Genomic DNA, 14,227 nt, shown 5'->3' on the forward strand with positions numbered 1-14,227 from the left:
AGATAAGTCTGTGTCTTTTGTCAGCTATTTCAGGATTATCTTGGACACTCACACTAATATGAATCCTGGGTAGCAACCACTAAAATGATTAAATAAAGTTCTTATAGGAGTTATCATCAAGCGGGCCACAGACCCTTACCGGCATTCATGATATCCACCTGCTTCTTCTCCCCTACACGGTAGGATTATGGCTCCCAACGGAATTCTGCGTAGAAAATTCACAGCACAAATCTCATCCATTTACTCTGGAAAAATTCCTCTGTGAAAATATTCATGAATTAACATGCGTAGTGGTTTTTTAATTCTGCAGAATAAATTGACATGCTGCGGATTTAAAAAAAACGTCAATTCGTGAACGTTTTCACAGCTGATTTTTTTTTCCACAGCATGTGGATGCGATTTGTTCACTCAGATTTCCCTCATTGAATTCAATGGGGTGGTAAAAGTCACAACAAATAGCAAATAATGAGATTTTTGCAGCGGAAACACTGCGATTCCTGAAAAAAAAAAAACACAACTTTTTTTTATTTACATACAATAAAGAAAAGTGTATACTTACCACCTTGGCGGTGCGCCTCTCTGTTCTCCGTGCAGCCCGGGATGACGTTTCATCCCATGTGACTGCTGTAGCCAATCACAGGCTCCAGCGTCATCATAGGAGGCCGGGCAGCACGGTATACAGGAAGACAGGGAGGTAAGTCGTTTTTTCCCCCTCTGTTTTCTGCAGTGGCGATTCTAGCTGAAAATATGCACCACAATTTGGTGCAGTTTTTCGCCCAGTACTTTTACGCAAATACCCTATAGGTTATACATGATGGACCTGTGTCTTTTTTCAACTTTGTAACTGTACTGTTCTGCCTAAACAACTGTTACATTCTATCAATGAATTACAGAGCTCAAGTTCGTGTATTAGTGTAATATTTACCCCTTAAAGGGGTTTTCCAGTGTGAGTAATGGAAGAAGGTGGTAATACTGTGAACCGCCGCTAAAAGTGTGTCAGCGTTTCACAGTACGGAGAATTAGGAGTAATGAAGGGGAGGCGCTCCTTCAAAACAGCGGATCGGCGGGAGTGCCGAGCGTAGGACCCCCGCCGGTCAGATATTGATGTCCTATCCCGAGGATAGACCAACAATCTCTTCTCACTCTTCAAATTATGGAAATGGAGAAGTAAGCAATTCGGCAAACTTAGCAGTTATCTATGGGGCCAAATGGGATAAATGAACTTACACCAATATATCGCACAACTGCATAGGTAGCAGAAACATTGCGGCACTTAGTAGTGAAATAGGATTTCATGAAGACTTTCATCGATATTACTTGGATGCTCAATCGTGATAACATAAAATTATGGAATCACTATTTAAGCTATAGTTAAGGCCGCTTGTTTGGCGGTTTCTGTAACTCCCATAGGAATGGAAGGAGATGCGCACCGTGCTATTAATTCTTCACCTATATGTGGCAACCAATGGCAAGCTCACCAGACGGGACAGTTCTGGAGGCAGGTGCGGGTCCCGGAGCTGGAACCCGCATTTAGACATCTATGGCATATCCCTTAGAGATATGCCCTAAAATGTGTAATTTCCAAATACATCTTTAATATAATTAAACCTAACAGCTACTGTATATATCTATATGTAACTTTGATACTATTCATTTTAGAAATAAGAACAATTTCAAAAACTTGAAGCGATGTGTGAACAAAAAATGGAAACCCCCACATAATAAAAGCAAAAACCAGAGGAGGAAAAAAAGAAAGCGCGAAGGACAAGCGTGAGAGCAAGCAAAAGTAAATAACGTACAAGTCTTAGAGTGCGAGATTGGAGGATCAAGCCGAATGCTATTGTGTAAAAGAAATTATCCTTTCTATAATTCATATCTATAATGTGAAAATAAAATAACGCGTCTACTTTTTAAAGCTTTTTCATTGTATATGTCAATAAGATGAGTGGTCTAAGTGCAGGTTCGGGGGGCATTTTTGAATCTGCTATAAACACACAGTGAATGTGCATTTTATACATTAGCTAAGTGACTAGATAAATCATTACATCATTATCGGTCACTGATATCTCATTGACATGAATGCAATTTCATTTAACCCTTTCAGGACCAGCCCCATTTTTTCAAATCTGACTTTGTAAATTTATGTAGTAATAACTCTGGAATGCTTTTACCTATCAAAGTTTTCTCGCGACATATTGTACTTTATGTTAGTGGAAAAATTTGGTCAATAAATTCATTGCTTATTTGTGAAAAACACCAAAATTTTTAGAAATTTGCAAAAATTATGATTTTTCTAATTTTAAATGTATCTGCTTGTAAAACAGATAGTAATACCACACAAAATAGTTACTATTTCACATATCCCATATGTCTACTTTATATTTGCATCATTTTTTGAACATTATTTTATTTTTCTAGGACGTTACGAGGCTTAGAACTTTAGCAGCAATTTCTCATATTTCAAGAAAATGTCAAAAGGCTATTTTTACAGGGACCAGTTCAGTTCTGAAGCGGCTTTGAGGGCCTTATGTACTAGATAGACCCCATAAATCACCCCATATTAAAATCTGCACCCCTCAAAGTATTCAAAATAGCATTCAGAAAGTTTCTTAACCCTTTAGGCGTTTCACAGGAATTAAAGCAAAGTAGAGGGGAAATTTACAAATTTTATTTTTCTTGCTGAAATTCATTTGTAATACAGTTTTTTCTGTAACACAGAAGGTTTTACCAGAGAAATGCAACTCAATATTTATTGCACAGATTCTACAGTTTTTAGACATATCCCACATTTGGCTCTAGTGTGATAATGGACTGAAGCACATGCCTCCGAAGCAAAGGAGCACCTAGTGGATTTTGGGGCCTCCTTTTTTTAGACTATATTTTATTCACCATGTCAGGTTTGAAGAGGTCTTGTAGTGCCAAAACAGTGGAAATCCCCCAAAAGTGACACGGTTTTGGAAACTGCACCCCTCAAGGAATTTATCTAGGGGTATTGTTAGCATCTTGACCCCACAGTTCCTTTGCTATATTTATTGGAGTTTGTCTGTGAAAGTGAAAATCATCTTTTTTTCTGAAAAAATCTAAAAAAAAAAAAAATATTTGCAAGGAGTAAAAAGGACCACAAAACTTGTAAAGCTACTTCTCCCGATTACTGCAATACCCCATATGTGGTACTAAACTGCTGTTTGGACCCAAGGCAGAGCTCAGAAGGGAAGGAGCGCCATTTGGATTTTGAAGCGCAGATTTTGCTGGATTGGTTTTTAGTGCCATGTCGTGTTTGCAACGCCCTGGAGGGAGCAAACCAGTGGAAACCCCCCAAAAGTGACCCTATTTTGAAGACTACACCCCTCAAGGAATTTTTCTAGGGGTATAGTTAGCATTTTGATACCACAGTTTTTTTGCTGAATTTAGTGGAATTAGGCCGTGAAAATGAAAAAACATAGAAATGTTTAATTTTTACAATGAATAAAGGAGAAAAATCACCCCAAAATGTGTAAAGCAATTTGTCCTGATTACAGCAATACGCCATATGTGGTAATAAACTGCTGTTTTGACCCACGGCAGGACTCAGAAGGGAAGGAACAATATTTGGCTTTTGGAGCTCAAATTTAGCTGGAATGGTTTTCGGGTGTCATGCCGCATTTGCAAAGCCCCTGAGGTACCAAAACAGTGGAAACCTCCCAAAAGTCCCTTTAGGGGACTGGAATGAGCGATCATTAGGTCGCTGGTACAATACATTGCAATACTAATGTATTGCAGTATGATATCATTTTTACAGGCGATCGCTGTTCCTGTCCGTTAGTCCCGGGTGTCAGCTGTAATACACAGCTGACACCTGCAGAATATGGAGCAGGCGCAGCGCATGAGCCCGCTCCATATATAACCCCCCGCACCACGACATGTTATTAAGTCGTGGTGCGCGAAGGTGTTAATGCGCAGTGGATGGTGCAAAGTGAAAATTACAATTTTTAACTGATATGCCATTTTAATGCACAATATGTTGTGCCCAATTTGTGCCACTGAAGACAAATACCTCATAAAATGTTGAGCGGGTTCTCCCGGATATAAAATTTCATATATGTGGACGTAAGCTGGTGTTTGGGCACGTTGTGGGGCTCAGAAGGGAGGGAGCGCCACTTGGCTTTTGGAGCGCAGATTTTGCTTGGTAACTGTTCTGTTTGGGGTTTTGCTGGCATTTCAGTTTATAATGTGGGGGCGTATGTGAGCTGTGCGGAGAACATCAGGACATAATAAGAGGTTATAATAATGGGGTAAATAAATAATAATCCGCAGATATGTGGCCAGCGTCACACTGATAAATGGAGCCCGATCTTATCCGCTTTTGGACACTGCACAATGTCTGTCACTATAATCTGAGACAGAACTTTTTATTTTTTCTTCACCGGAGCTGTGTGAGGGCTTATTTGTTGCGGAACAATCTGTAGTTTTCATTGGTACCATTTTAGGGTACATGCGATTTTTTTAATCACTTTTTATTTGATTTTTTGGCAAGTAAAGTGACAAAAAAACATAAATTCTGACAATGTTTTTTGTCTTTTTTTTTAGTGTTCACCGTGCGCTATAAATGACATTTTACTTTATTCTGCGGGTCGGTACGATTACGGCGATACTATATGTATATTGTTTTTTTATGTTTTGCGGCGTTTGTGCAATAAAATCACTTTTCGATAAAATCATACATTTTTTTGGGTCACCATATTCTGAGAGGCGTAACTTTTTTATTTTTCAGTCAAAAAAGCTGTGTAAGGGCTTGTTTTTATTGGTACTATTTTGGGGTACATGCGACTTTTTGATCACTTTTTATTCTATATTTTGGGAGGGTTGATGACCAAAAAATAGTGATTCTAAAATAGTTTTTAAATTATTTTTTTTGCGGTGTTCACCGTGCGGGAAAAATAATATTATCGTTTTATAGTTTGGGTCGTTATGAACGCGGTCATACCAAATATGTGTACTGTTTTTTAACATTTTAATTTTTTTCCTATAATAGAAGACTTATTATAGGAAAAAAAGCATTTTTTGTTTTTGTAACTTATAACTTGTTTTTACACTTTTATAAAACATTTTTATTACTTTTTTTTTACTTTTTACTTGTTTTACTTGAAGATCTGCAGCACTGCTCGCTGCTATAATACATTACACTACCTAGGTAGTGTAACGTATTATAAACTGTCAGTGTGATGCTGAGAGTCACGCTGACAGGAAGCTTATGAGGACCGGCCTCCGGCTGGTTCTCATAGGCTGCAGTGCATGGCAGACCCGGGGGCTGTTGTATGGCCTTCCGGTTTTGCCTTATAACCGACTACAGCACCCGCAATCGGTCTCCGGGAATGTTTGTTGTAGCAACAAACTTTCCCTGCGATCACATGACCGGGACCTGAACCAATTAGGTCCCGATCATGTCTCTGGGACCAGAGGCAGGGGATAACAGCGCGATCCGGATGTGAGAGCTATTCTGAGATATCCAGATCGCGCTTTTAACACCCACCGTGAATTCACGTTGGCGCTGCACAGAGCCCAGCAAGCGCCGACGTGAATTTACTGTGGGCGGTCGGGAAGCGGTTAAAGACTCACCAAGGAGTCATCTGTAAATGCGTTGTTAGTTATTATTGTCACGAACAATACACGGTAAACAGTGAGGTCCCTGTTCTTCCCAACCTCTGTCCCTACCTACTTGTACAACCCGACCTAAATGACGGCGCACAACTGGGCGGCGTTCCCTATACTGGAACAAGTGAAACTGACAAACGGATAAGACAGAGACAGTACGAAATAACAAAGGGTCACCTGGGAAGTACACCGAGGGAGAGGCAGTGAAAATGCGCCACGGTCAAGTCCAGGCGCAAAAGGCGCAGTCAGGCAGGCACGGTCAAACCGGGAGAGTGCGGAAAAACAAAAAGTCAGAAGGCAAAGAAAAGTCAGGAGTCCAGCCGGGGTCAGGGGTCACAAAGGAGTCAAAATGCAAGTCGCTCAGGGGAGTCTGAAAAAAGGAAAAGCACCAGGCTAGGTAACTCTAATTACAGGCAAAGGCCTACCACCCCAGGCTGAACTAAATAAGGAGAGGGCGGGAGCTCAGGAACATCAGCAAGGCTTTGATTGGCCTGATGATCCTGAGCTCCTACTGGCTGCAGACTGCCTCAGTCTGCCAGGCCAGGCGACGCCCAAGCGAGTAACTCTCGACGTCCTGGAGAGCGAGGGAGCAGCAGGAAGGGAGTATGTGACAATTGTGGTCTAAAGACCACCCACCATAATTGTACATTTATGCCAATGGTTTAAATAGGCCCCCCAAACTCGTGTGAAATCAATGTAGCGGTGTACAGACTCAATAAAAAATCTATGAGACTGTACTGCGCAACATCGGCTTTCCGTGAAAAGCCGAACAGAAACGAAGCAGCTGATCACTCACACGAGCGCTTCTGCCGCTTCGTTTTAACGATTGGTGGGGTTCTCTGTGCTCTGACCCCCACCAATCAAAACATCTGACGTGTCACTATGACACGTTAGAAGTTTGTTGAACATTTAGCTACCCTTTTACTGTATGGTGGAGCACTAGGATCTCTTAAAGGGATTTTTCCATCTTACAAAAGTGCTCACATATTGCTTGGTAGATCTGACTGCCTAGGTCTATCCTGGAAGTCAAGTGGCGGCAGCACTGCATCCCCTTCACTGTGGCGTTCCTGACCCCCGCTGTACAGGGAACTACAATACAGCTCCATTCAAGTGAGGGGGGCTGTGCTGCAGATCCCTGCATAGCGGGTGTCCAAGTGTTGCTGTGCAGGGTAAAGCTGTAAAGGGGGTGCAAAGTTAAACTACTGCTGCAGTCGCTTTGTTCTCAAGATCGTGGGGATCCCGTCAGTCATACCCCCCGCTGTCATAAAGTAATAGCCTATCCTAACGATATGCCATCACTTTCTGAGAAGGAAAACCCCTTTAACTAGTTTTTTCAGCTGTCAACTAAGTAGTAGTAACAGTAAGTCAGTGGTTGAGACATTACACACAAGCAAAATGTAGTAATACATGGTTCCAATAGTCCAGAGTTAGAGACGCACTTTGCAGAAGTTCCCTATTGTGGTTAAGAGAGTAGAGGTCGTGAGTGACATATGGAAAGGGGTTGCCCCTATGAGACATATTCTATTGGGTCCCATTGCATAGGGACAAAATAGTTGAATGCAGTATTTTTTCAAAAGAAGGGGAATGTGGGAATAAAACTTATAAAATGTATATTCATTAAGAAAATAGATGCATTATACTATTTAAAGAGGTCCTGTTACTAGTTTAGGAATGACCAATGTCCTAGATAATCTAATAGGCGCTGTCAGCCTGATAATGCTAGTGAAAATTGTGCCCCAAAAAGTTTATTATTTTAAAAGTTATGAGCTTTTTCCCAACTATGCAAATGAGGCTATACTAGACAAGTGGGAGGTAACACCAGCGATTCTCCGGAGGTGGAGCCACCTCACAGCCTCTGACACTGTCCAATCAGCATGAAGCTGCTTCACACAGTGTGAGAGACTGAGGCTGGAGGGAAGGGGGATCACTTTAAACAGCTATGTCTCCGGCCGTGAACCACCTAGAACATCTCTTCTGGTGGCATAAGAAAGATGAGATTCTAATCTTTCATACGGCAGCAGGATTTAGTTCTAGCTGTGAAACAACCGGAGGTATCACCAGTTGAAAATACAGTTGGGAATGGAAGCTGTATGCTATATGATCACGATGTGTTGCTGGGCTGAGAACTGTATGATGCGGATTGGACAGCGTCATACAGAAAACATTACACCGCCCAAAGTGAAAAGAAAAAGACTAACCCCCAAGTTGGCAAGTATAGCCAAATTAGCATATTTAAAATAATGCAATTAAACTTTTTGGAAAAAAGGAATACCCCCGTGCAGGATGCGTTATCACGCATCCCCCATAGACTAGAGTCTACGGAGGGATGCGTGAAAATGCAAGAAAATAGGACATGTCCTATTTTTTCACTGACCCTTCACACTCTCCGTTGAAACAACGGTCGTGTGAATGGTCCCATTGAAATACATGAGTCTGTGTGACTGCCTTTTTTTTTAATGGTCGTCACACGCACGAGATACACGCTCGTCTGAATGAACCCTTAACAGGTATTTAAATAAAGGAAGATTCTGAAGCTATTCAGAGTCTCTTGTACACCATTACGGTCGTGTGCAGTCTCTCGGCCAGTCATGTTTGTGGTCCAAGACAAATTCTGTTATGAAGAAGAACTCCGTGGGATTGATGCATCAAATGGCTACTCTAAATTTTTGAGAGAAATGCTGTTTGAAGGTGTTAAAGTGATAACAGAATTTTACTGTGGCATGGACCATAGGCAGCCATTATGGTAATATAACCTATGAAAATCAGCTTACTTCCTATACCAAAAGGCTACCCAGCCCCCCTCTTTCTATGCCTCCCTGCTCGTGAACACTGTTTCCCTTTAGGCACCATGCACACGACCGTAAAATTGCCCGTAATTACGGTCCGTAGTTACGGACCGTAATTACGGGCCCATTCATTTCTATGGCCGACGGACACCATTCCGTATGCCTACTATTTTACGGACCGTGCTCCTATACTTTATAATGGGAGAACGGCCCATAAAAACGGCCGGCTGCCCGCCGTGCCCGCAATTATGGGTTGTAATTACGGGCACGGTCGTGTGCATGGAGCCTTACTATTTAGTCCAGTGCTCGCAAATCTATAAAGAGCTTAAAAGAGCACCTGCACTGCCTAAAAACACATAGGCCTTGATGAATATAGTAGTAGTAGTTTATGGGTTATGTAGTAGATGGAGAGTAGTAGATGGAGAAATTTATTTCTCCTCCAGCAACATAATAAGGGGACAATCTAATAAAAATGCATATAGTCCTATGAGGGCTTGATTTTTGCGGGACAAGTTGTCGTTTTTCGTAGCACCATTTATTGTGCCATATAATGTACTAGGAAACGGGGAAAAAGTTATTTGTGGGGTAGAAAATGAAAAAAACAGATTCCTCCATGGTTTTTTGCGCGCCGTTTTTACGGAATTCACTGTGCAATTAAAACAAAATGTTAACTTTATTCTGTGGGTCAATACTATTACGGAGATACCAAATATATATCGTTTTTTCTATATTTTACTACTTTTACAAGTAAAAACCTAAGAGTAAAAACGATAATTTATTTTGTGTTACCAAATTCCGAGAGCCATAACTTTTTTATTTTTCCGTCGATTAAGTGGTATGAGGACTTATTGTTTGTGGGATAAGCTGTAGTTTTTAATTATACCATTTTGGGGTACATGCGACGGTTTGATCACTTTTTATTTCAGTTTTTGTGAGAGATTAGGTGACCAAAAACTAGAGATTCTAGCGTTTAAATTTTTTTTTACGGCGTTTACCGTACTGGTTAAATAATGATATATTGTAATAGTTCAGACTTTTACGGACGCGGCGATACCAATTATGTTTATTTATTTTATTTTTTTACTATGCTCTAGGGGGAAAATGGGAAAAGGTTTTTTTTTTACTTTTAATATTTTTTTACTAATGTATTGCAGTATATCGTGATTCTGACAGGCATCTATTAAAGAGGCTCTGTCACCAGATTTTGCAACCCCTATCTCCTATTGCAGCAGATCGGCGCTGCAATGTAGATAAGAGTAACGTTTTTTTTTTTAAAACGAGCATTTTTGGCCAAGTTATGACCATTTTTATATTTATGTAAATGAGGCTTTCTAAAGTACAACTGGGCGTGTTTAAAGTTAAAGTACAACTGGGCGTGTTTGAAGTTAAAGTACAACTGGGCATGTATTGTGTGTGTACATCTGGGCGTTTTTACTTCTTTTACTAGCTGGGCGTTGTGAATGGAAATGTATGATGCTGACGAATCAGCATCATCCACTTCTCTTCGTTACCACCCAGCTTCTGGCAGTGCACAGACACACAGCGTGTTCTCGAGAGATCACGCTGTGACGTCACTTCCTGCCCCAGGTCCTGCATCGTGTCGGACGAGCGAGGACACATCGGCACCAGAGGCTACAGTTGATTCTGCAGCAGCATCAGCGTTTGCAGGTAAGTAGCTACATCGACTTACCTGCAAACGCCGATGCTGCTGCAGAATCAAATGTAGCCTCTGGTGCCGATGTGTCCTCGCTCGTCCGACACGATGCAGGACCTGGGGCAGGAAGTGACGTCACAGCGTGATCTCTCGAGAACACGCTGTGTGTCTGTGCACTGCCAGAAGCTGGGTGGTAACGAAGAGAAGTGGATGATGCTGATTCGTCAGCATCATACACTCCCATTCACAACGCCCAGCTAGTAAAAGAAGTAAAAACGCCCAGATGTACATACACAATACACGCCCAGTTGTACTTTAACTTTAAACACGTCCAGTTGTACTTTAGAAAGCCTCATTTGCATAAATATAAAAATGGTCATAACTTGGCCAAAAATGCTAGTTTTAAAAAAACAAAAAAACGTTACTCTTATCTACATTGCAGCACCGATCTGCTGCAATAGAAGATAGGGGTTGCAAAATCTGGTGACAGAGCCTCTTTAAGCCCTGCCGGAGGCAAGGCTTAATAGGAGCACAAAGATGAAAAACCTGGGTGCCTTCATTAGGCCCCCCTCTTTCTAACGACTCGCAATTGACCGCAGCATTTAACGAGTTAAACAAGCGGGATCACGCTAGAGCGCGATGCCGCCCGCTCCATACTTCCCCTACCCGGCTATGACGTAACTGTATGCCATATGTCGGGAAGGGGTTAACTACCCACCTACGTTTCCTGAAACCTGTTAATACTTATTCATATATGTACATGTCTTAAATATGCTGTAAATATATACCATTAAATCCTGAATTTCAAGTTTATTTAGTAAATGAAAGTTTGTGTGCTGACCAAAGTGGGTCGAGAAAAGATTTAGGCCTTCTTCACACACACTTATTTTTTTAGCGTTTTTTTTGGGGGGGGTTTCTTAATTAATTACATTTGTAACATGCATTTTTCCTGGCGTTTTAAAGTCCTACAGAGAAAACTATCGGAAAAACTCCCAAAAAAGATCCCCTTGTAGATAGTGCCCCACATATAGCCCCCCTGTAGATTGTACCCCACATATAGCCCCCCTGTAGATAGTGCCCCACATATAGCCCCCCTGTAGATAGTGCCCCACATGTAGCCCCCCTGTAGATAGTGCTCCACATATAGCCCCCCCTGTAGATAGTGCTCCACATATAGCCCCCCATGTAGATAGTGCCCCACATATAGCACCCCTGTAGGGAACGCCCCACATATACCCTCCCTGTATAAAGTCAATGGTCGGGGGCCGTCATTCAGACTCACCCTCTGACAGCCCCGGCCATCTGTCTTCTCGGCGTCAGCTCCCTCCAGGGAACGAAATAGGAAGAAGAGGCAGCACTCCAGAGTTCGTATCAAAATAGAGCAGGTTTTTTATTCACCCATCAGTTAGAAAGGATAGCAACATTTCAGCTGCTCCATGCAGGCTTTGTCAAGCAATGAGGGTGCCGTCTTGCAAGTTTTCTCCCAGGTTCCATAGACCCTTCGAGATTCTTCTATAGATCGATCCTGTGTCATACAAGCTCCTTCCATGTTTCCTTGCTGAAACCCGTGGTCCTGAACCGCTACTCCAGGACTCCTAGTTCCGCAGTGGCTCCTGGCGGTTCATCTGGAACTTTTGAAGTGAGGGAGATCCTGGCCACCAAGAAAGTGGGAGGAAGGACATTTTATTTGGTGGATTGGAGGGGATTTGGTCCAGAGGAGAGGTCTTGGGAGCCACGGGAGAACATCGATGCTCCTGTCCTCGTGAAGAAGTTTCCCTCCCGCTCTGGTCCTAAGAGGAGGGGGCGTAAGAGGGGGGATACTGTAACGTCTATGGTCGGGGGCCGTCGTTCAGACTTACCCTCTGACGGCCCTGGCCATGGACATCGGTCTTCTCTGCATCAGCTCCCTCCAGGGAGACGCCGGCACTAACTTCCGGGTACTCGGACTGCTTCCCGCAGGGCGCGCTCGCCTGCGTCTGCACGGCCTTAAAAGGCCAGTACGCGTCCAGCTGTCACCAACCAATAATTAGCCCAAATGGCTGCTGGACTATAAAAAGGGGCTCTGCCCACTTGTTCCTCGCCTGAGCATTGTTGTATATCTAAGTTTGTCTTGCAAATTGTCTCCCAGTGTTTCCTAGTTCCCAGTGTTACCCGTTCCTGCTGCCTGTACCCTGTATCCCGTGCTATCGTATCTACTGAGAAAGTCAAGTTGGGTCTTCCGCTGCATCCACGGTGCCACCTGCTGTGAAAGTCAAGTCGTGTCTTCCGTTACCGTATACATTGCCTCAGGTACCCATTCTGAACTATAGACATTGTTTTGTACCTTGTTGGCCAGCTGCGGCCCAGTCCACACCCCGTGCCGTGACACCCTGTAGAAAGGTCTCTACATATAGCCCACCTTTAGATAGTGCCCCACATATAGCGCCTCCTTTATATAGTGCCCAACATATAGCCCCCCCTGAAGTGTCCCACATACATAGCAAAAGGGGGGGAAATAGGAAAATAAGGGAAAAAGAAGAGCAAGAAGTGTTGGGATCAAACGATCTCTAGATTGAATGAATAAAACCGGCTTGAGATGCCGGTGGTCACATCTGACACAGGCATCTGAGGGGCTAAATGCTTTCTTTCAGAAATTATTCAGATTGCAAGCATTGCTGCCGGGTCCCTGCTGTGTAACACAGCAGACATCTGGCGGCTATGGTGCCTGCTCTGCTTCTGAGCGGGCGCCATCTTTAAATACCCTTTGACGACGTAAATAGGCATATTAGCGACGGGAAAGGGTTAATCATTGAATTCAGGTGTTTCACTTACTTCCATTGCCTCAAGTGTATAAAATGAAGCCCCTCGCCATGCAGTCGTCTCTACAAACAATTGTGACGAAATGGGTCATTCTAAGGAGCTCACTGAATTCGAGTGTGGTAGTGTAATAGGATGGCAACGTTGCAACAAGTCAATTTCTTCCCTCCCAGATATTCCACCATCAACTGTGACTGGTATTATTGCAAAGTGGAAGCGTTTAGGAACCACATCAACTCCGCCACAAACTGGCAGGCTACGTAAAGTTACAGTGTGGGGTCCCTGATTGCTAAGGCGCATAGTGCATAAAAGTCGCCGATGCTCTGCAGAATCAATAACTGCAAAGTTACAAACCTCCTTTAGATTTAGCAGCAACACAAAAACTGTGCCGGGGAGCTTCATGGCAAGGGTTTCAATGGCCAAGCAGCTGCATTCATGCATCACTAAGAACAATGACAAGCGTTGGAGGAAGTGGTGTACAGCAAAATTCCTACAGACACTGCAAAATCTCGCAGAAAGTCTTCCCAGGAGAGTGTGAGCTGTTTTAGCTGCAAAGGGGGGACCAACTCCATATTAATGTCTATGGATTTAGAATGAGATGTCATAAAAGTTTCTGTAGGTGTAATGTGTAGGTGTAATGTGTAGGTGTAATGTGTAAGCGTCCCAATATTGTACTTTTTTTAGCATTTTAAAACGCATGTAAAAGAAAGGCCATGCGTTTAAAGCGTTTTTAATGGTTTTCTTTACGTGTTCTTGGCAGCGTTTTTTATTTAGTGACATTTTGTAACATCTGTCCGCAGTGTATTTTTGGCAAAGAAAATGCGCAGAAAGACGCCACCAAAAATGCGGGTAAATGCTGTATGTAAATCCAGCCTAAGGCCTTGTTCACACAGTGCAGATTTGCTGGAGACTTTGCATATATGCTTTAAGCCAAAACTAGAATTGGATCCAAGAGAGCAGACCTATAAGGCCTTTCTGTTTAGGGTATAATCACACGCAGTGAGCAAAAACGTCTGAAAATACGGAGCTGCTTTCAGGCGAAAACAGCTCCTGATTTTCAGACGTTTTTTAAGCAACTCGCGTTTTTCGCTGCGTTTTTTACGGCCGTTTTTGGAGCTGTTTTTCAATGGAGTCAATGAAAAGCGCCTCCAAAAACGTCCCAAGAAGTGTCCTGCACTTCTTTTGACGAGCCGTCATTTTACGCGCCGTATTTTGACAGCGACGCGTAAAATAAAGGCTTGTGGGAAAAGAACATCTTAGTTCCCATTGAAAGCAATGGGCAGATGTTTGTAGGCGTATTAGGGGCGTTTTTTCAGGTGTAATTCGAGGCGTAAAACGCCCGAATTACGCCTGAAAACAC

General features: G+C 42.8%; 2 protein-coding genes across 4 annotated transcripts in view; one reads left to right on the top strand and one right to left on the bottom strand.

Annotated features, from left to right (window-relative positions):
• Positions 1–1,783, top strand: part of LOC142663280 (growth-regulated alpha protein-like) — a 91,677-nt gene extending 89,894 nt beyond the window's left edge. For both annotated transcript variants that reach the window (XR_012851073.1, XM_075841832.1), the window contains exon 4: positions 1,660–1,783. Coding sequence is in view for 1 of the 2 variants with exons in the window: in XM_075841832.1 (XP_075697947.1) it covers positions 1,660–1,774 (115 nt within the window). In the remaining variant the exon portion in view is untranslated. The remainder of the gene's footprint in view (positions 1–1,659) is intronic.
• The window catches only part of RASSF4 (Ras association domain family member 4), a 211,266-nt gene that overhangs the window by 161,540 nt on the left and 35,499 nt on the right, over positions 1–14,227 (bottom strand). The window lies entirely within an intron of this gene.

This window comes from Rhinoderma darwinii, chromosome 11, assembly GCF_050947455.1.
Source record: "Rhinoderma darwinii isolate aRhiDar2 chromosome 11, aRhiDar2.hap1, whole genome shotgun sequence".
NCBI classification, from domain to species: Eukaryota; Metazoa; Chordata; class Amphibia; order Anura; family Rhinodermatidae; genus Rhinoderma; species Rhinoderma darwinii.